The sequence below is a fragment of the Lepidochelys olivacea genome (genome assembly GCF_965140295.1).
Source record: "Lepidochelys olivacea isolate rLepOli2 genome assembly, chromosome: 1".
Classification (NCBI taxonomy): domain Eukaryota; kingdom Metazoa; phylum Chordata; order Testudines; family Cheloniidae; genus Lepidochelys; species Lepidochelys olivacea.
Window position 1 is genome coordinate 2086690 of NC_140411.1, and position 6221 is coordinate 2092910.

The window sequence follows — 6221 nt, forward strand, 5'->3', positions numbered from 1 at the left end:
GGAACTCCTACAGCATGGAGTCCCTATGCTGGCTCTCATTTTATTAAGGAATAATGATGGATAACCAGTATCCAGGCTTGTGTTTCCTGCTGGTGCCTCTTAAGGTTCCCCACCACTAAGTGTAGGACTTATTAACACAGGGAGCCCCATAAAATGTGGAATTGGCTTTAATGTGGTCATTGTTCATAGTTGTTTTCTCTGAACAATTCAAATGTCATTTTTCAGTGAGTGAAGAGCGAACAATCTGCTTCACCCATGAGAATTGCCTCCAGTAGTGCATGTAATATCTCAGATTAACGTTCTCTCTCCATCCAGGCATCCTGGGCACACACAGGAAGTCAGGGGAACGTACGGTACATGCAGGAAACAGCGTTCCGCCTCAGAGTTGGACACCGTCTCCCCTATTCCATGTCAGATTCCAACACAACCCACTTCAACAACCCCTCCACCTTCATCCTGCTGGGCATTCCTGGCTTGGAGGGAGCCCACATCTGGATCTCCATCCCCTTCTGCACAATGTACACCATAGCTGTCTTGGGGAACTTCACCATCTTGTTCATTATAAAGATGGAGCAAAGCCTCCATGGGCCCATGTATTATTTCCTCTGCATGCTGGCCATCACTGACCTGGTCATGTCCACATCCACCCTGCCCAAAATGCTGAATATCTTCTGGTTCAATACCAGGGAGATCAATTTCAGTGCCTGCCTCACCCAGATGTACGTCCTTCACTGCTTCTCAGCCATGGAGTCCGGAATCCTCGTGGCCATGGCTTTTGATCGCTATGTGGCCATCTGCCATCCCCTGAGACATTCTACCATCCTGACAAACTCTGTTGTGGCCAAGATCGGCCTGGCCGTCCTGCTGCGCAGTGGAATATTCGCATTACCCTACCCCTTCCTGGCGAGGGGGTGGCCATATTGCAGAACCAACGTCATCCCCCGCTCCTATTGTGAGCACATAGCCGTGGTGAACCTGGCCTGTGCTGACATCCGCATCAGTAGTTACTACGGCCTGTTCGATCTTTTCTCTGAGATTGGAATGGACGTGTTTTTCATCACTGTGTCCTATACTCAGATCCTCCGGGCCATCTTCCGCCTCCCCACAAAGGATGCCCGGCTCAAAACTTTTGGGACCTGCATCTCTCACCTTTGTGCCACCTTAGCTTTGTATATGCCAGATTTCTTCTCCTCTCTCACGCACCGGTTTGGCCATAATGTGCTACTGCACTTCCTTGTTCTCATTGCCAATATGTACGTCCTGGTGCCCCCCTTGCTCCACCCCATCATCTACGGGGTGAGGACCAAACAAATCCGGGGCAGGCTGCTCCGGCTCTTTACTCCTAAACGGACCTAAATGTTTTCTCAGACTGAGGTTCGTGCAGAGCTGGCTGGTGCATGGTGCTGGGCTTTCTTCCCTGAATCATTTAATGAATGCATCCGATGAAGTGAGCTGTAGCTCACAAATGCTTATGCTCAAATAAATTTGTTGGTCTCTAAGGTGCCACAAGTCCTCCTTTTCTTTTTCGGATACAGGCTAACACGGCTGCTATTCTGGACAGTCAAGAGACATTAAACCCATTCCTATCTTTACTGTGCTGTGTCAGCATGATAAACTGGGGAATCAGTCTAAGTGCAATTCACTGGGTTGCCACCTTTCCAACTGCTGGTAGTTGGACTCCTGAAATGACAATCTTGCCCCATCTGTTCTGTCAAGGCTCCACCCGTGCTGTGTGTCTTCTCCCCAAGGCCCTACCCCTGTAGCTTGCTCCTGTCTTCGCCTCCCGTTGCCAGTTGCTGGAACATTTTCCACCTCCTATATATGTATATCAAGGTTCCTTCCCCACTGTGAACTCTAGGGTACAGATGTGGGGACCTGCATGAAAACCTCCAAAGCTTACTTTTACCAGCTTAGGTTAAAACTTCCCCAAGGTACAAACTATTTTACCCTTTGCCCTTGGACTTTTGCTGCCACCACCAAACATTTAACCGGTTACTGGGAAAGAGTTGTTTGGAAACGTCATTCCCCCCAAAATCTTCACCAAAACCTTGCACCCCCCTTCCTGGGGAAGGTTTGATAAAAATCCTCACCCATTTGTGTAGGTGACCATAGACCCAAACCCTTGGATTTTAAGAACAATGAAAAAGCATTCAGTTTCTTACAAGAAGAAGGTTAATAGAAGAAAAAGGAAAAAGAATCACCTCTGTAAAATCAGGACAGTAAATACCTTACAGGGTAATTAGATTCAAAACATAGAGAATCCCTCTAGGCAAAACCTTAAGTTACAAAAAGACACAAAAACAGAAATATCCATTCCATTCAGAACAGCTTATTTTCTCAGCCATTTAAAGAAATCAGAATCTAACACATCTCTAGCTAGATTACTTACTAAGTTCTAAGACTCCATTCCTGTTCTGCCCCCGGCAAAAACATCACATAGACAGACCCAGACCCTTTGTTTCTCCCCCCTCCAGCTTTGAAACTATCTTGTCTCCTCATTGATCATTTTGGTCAGGTGCCAGAGAGGTTATCCTAGCTTCTTAACCTTTTACAGGTGAAAAGGCCTTTCCTCTGGCCAGGAGGGATTTTTAAGGGGTTTACTCTTCCCTTTATATTTATGACAATATATATCTGGAAAATAAATAAATAGTGGACCTAGTCACCGCTAAAAGTAACATGTTCTCACATCTTGTGGGAAGTCACTTACTGGTTGGTGTTAACATTTTAATGTTTATTCTTACTTTGCTACTACTTCTGTGGAGGGAGAGACCCCATCAGGACTCCTGGGATGTATCTCAACTCTGGGAGGAGAGTGGGGTGTACTGGGTTACAGAAGGGGAAGATACATCTGGGGTCTAAAGGAGAAGATCAGAATGTCACACTGGGTAAAACAATGGTCCATATAGCCCAGAAGCCTGTCTTCCAACAGTGCCCAGTGCCAGATGCTTCAGAGGGAATGAACAGAACATGGCAATCCCCATGTGATTCATGCTCTGTCACCCACTACCAGCTTCTGGCAAACAGCGGTTAGGGACAACAACCCTGCCCATCCTGGGCAATAGCCCTTGATGGACTTCTCTAGTTCTTTCTAGAACCAGGTCATAGTTTTGGCCTTCATAACATCCTATGGCAAATGTTATCCACATCCACATGACATCCTATGGCAGATGTTATCCACAGCTTGACTGTGAAGAAATACTTCCTTTTGTTTGTTTTAAACCTGCTGCCTATTCCTTTGATTGGATGACACTTAGTTCTTGTGTTATGTCAAGGAGTAAATAACATTTCCTCATTCAATATCACCATTGTTATATATTTGCAACAAATCTTGTAACAGTAGGTCGTGTGAGGTGTGAATATAAAAGCTACAGTTTGCTGAATGTGATTTTCTTATTAGTATGCACGTCTCGTTTTTTTATTTGCAGTTACGAATATTGACTATGTGTTAAATAGTGGTAAATCCCACAAGGCAGTTTACATTCAGAGTGTCCAGCACAATGTGAATGGACTATTCAAGTGGATGGCCCAACAATGAACACAATGTGCCATGGAAGAAACTTATCCAAACCTGATGGATTTACCTGGGGAAATTCTGGCTAGAATATAGTTTATGGTCCCTGTTATGACTCACTGAAACGTGCAAGGACTACCTGCTTCTTCCCAGCACAGGGTGTTTATTCCTCAGGTGATCAGAGGAATAATAATGGTCGCACCTTCTGGACTCATCTGCTTTTAAAGGAGATTTGGGTTGTGAATTAGAGGAATGAGGTAAAATGGAACCCTATTTCCCACCATGTTTAAACACCTGTGTCTGTAGTTTATTCAGACTAGATGCCTCTGTTTGCTCAAAATCATCAGAGAGAGAAGCCATCCTGTAACGAAGCGAAGACTCACCGGCGCGGCGCCTCCTGCTGGTTGTCCAGGGAATTAGCTCAACTCCAGCTTCGGAGCGCCCCCTGCTGGCCAGTGTCTCACCTGCCTCAGGCCCCCATGTCCCTCCCGGACCCTGGTGCCCCTTACCCTGGGGTTCTGCCCACTGCAGTACCCCCACACATTGGGTCTCCACTCCCCGGGGAAACCTGAACCCTCTACACCCACCTTGCCTCAGTGGTTACTGCCAGTTGTCATCCAGCCCCCACTCACTGGGGCTAACTGCAGTACGTAAAGGCCATTCATGATTGGCAAGGGGGTTGGACCAGATGCCTCTGCCTTTCCCCGCACTACACCTCTGCAGCCCCAGTACCTGCTTGGGGCTTTATCCAAGGCCTCAGCCTGGGGACTTGCCAAGCTAGGCCCTTCTCCCTCCAAGGCTGGAGAGAGAATCCTGCCTTCTGGCCCTGCAGCCTTTTTATAGGGCCCAGTCTGGCCCTCACTGGCTGCCACTCAGCCTTTTCTGATTGGCAACTCAGCCCCAGCCCTCGCCAAGGGCTGGCTTTTAACTTTGGCTGAGCCGGAGCAGGGTGACTGCTCCGATACACATCACATCCACAGTTTTCATCTTTTTGTCCCCTCGACACTGTTTCACATCATCTTTACATATGGTTAAGAAACGCTCCTGAGCCACGAGGTCCAACGTTCCTTCAGAGCTGTTACACATTTGCCCCTTGCCGGCTTCACCATCAAATCTTTCATTTTGTGTTCAGTTTCCACAATACTCATACCAGCAACCCTCTGAAGATTCCTTGTCGGGGATTAGCCATTGTCCTTCCCACTCTGGCTCGGAGGGAGCCCCCTCACCTCACTATTGCAACCGGCCAGTTTTATTTGGCTGCCCTGCTGGCTGGATGCTGCTGCTGCTGCTTGGGGGGCCCTGCTGGCCTGCCCTCTGGAGAGAAGCAAGGACCCCACAACCATTCCTGGATCCTTCCCTGGCTAGGCCTGGAGTGTTGTAAGCTTGCCTCCCACACCATAGCTCTCCTGGGTTGGATAGTTTGTCTGCCCCACCCCATCTTCCAGAGCTTGTCCCTATGGTTTTCCTGCCCTGCTCCCACAGGTTTCTAGTTTGCCCCTCTTTTCCCCTTACCTTCCATTGCTCCCCCCATTGCTTGGACCCCTTGCTTCATGCACCCATGCCCCTCCCTAAACACTTGTGTCCCTTTTCCATAGTACCCCATTTCCTTGCCTCGGTCAGCCTCCCAACATCCCCTGTCATTGGGGGGGGGCACTCCCCTGCACCCATCCCAGCCAGGAGGACAGATTGGCCTTCACCAACTCCCTCCATTCCCCCTTCCACAGGTGTTACCTCTTGCCCCTTTCCCAAATGATGGGAGAAACCGTGGGTGGGGTCTCAATCTGGGCAGTGGCTTGGTCACACCATCCCCTCCTCTTCTCTATCCCCTACCCCGGGCTGCTGCCCCTGCTCTCAACCTTGGGGCACACATGAATTCATCCATCTGCCGCCAAGACCCTTGTGGTGATGACCTGTGCCAAGCAGCTGTGCCGTGAGCCCATGGGTGCGCCCCCTTCAGAGGAGGGGTGGCCGTCTTCCCTCCCAGTTCAGAGCCCCATCACAGATGCCATCATAAAAATAGCCAGAGCTTCGCGAACCAGCTGAGCAGCAGCAAACCAGCTGAGCAGCGGGGGACAGCAGAGCAGCTCACAGAAGGAGTTTGCCTGGGAGTTCGCCTGGAGTGAGCCCAGTGAGGCTTACATCTTGCAAACTGCTCTGAGGAAGCTCATAGTAGGAAGGTGATATGGAAGGGGGGGTTCAGCTGTTGTGACCTGCACTGGATGTGCCATGTTTGTCTTTCTTCCACAGGACAGAAGCGACTTTGTCTGTACAAAGTGCAAGCTGGTCTCCATATTGGAAGAAAAGATTGAAGGTCTGGAGCAACAGATAACAACCCTGCGTTGCATACGAGAAACTGAGGATTTTCTGGACAAAACTCAGGATAGGCTTCTAGGGGCACAAAGCTCTACAGATACAGAGCAGGTTGCACAGAGGAGCCAAGAGGCCAGTGAAGAAGCTTGGCAACATGTTACCTCCAGAAGAGGTAAGTGGAATGTCCGGGTTCCAGTAACACAGACACAGGTAACTAACCGCTTTCATGTTCTCTCCACAGGTACCGTTGCGGAGAGTGGACCAGATGATATCTCTGAGGCGAGAAAGCAGAAGGAGACTCCGCTGGTTGGAAGGCATGAGATGCGATGTCCTGAGGTTGGGGGTTCCACGACCACCACTCCCAAGAGAAGGAGGCGGGTGGTGGTGGTCGGGGACTCTC

At 49.3% G+C, this 6221-nt stretch overlaps 1 protein-coding gene across 1 annotated transcript; it reads left to right on the forward strand.

Moving 5' to 3' along the window:
- Positions 1-357: 357 nt before the first annotated feature.
- LOC311514575 (olfactory receptor 52E4-like) lies at positions 358-1356 on the forward strand (the record flags this gene model as incomplete). Its single annotated transcript, XM_084617143.1, has 1 exon — positions 358-1356. One exon carries the CDS (start codon positions 358-360, stop codon positions 1354-1356), a length of 999 nt encoding a protein of 332 aa, XP_084473269.1.
- Between the last annotated feature and the right edge of the window lie 4865 nt (positions 1357-6221).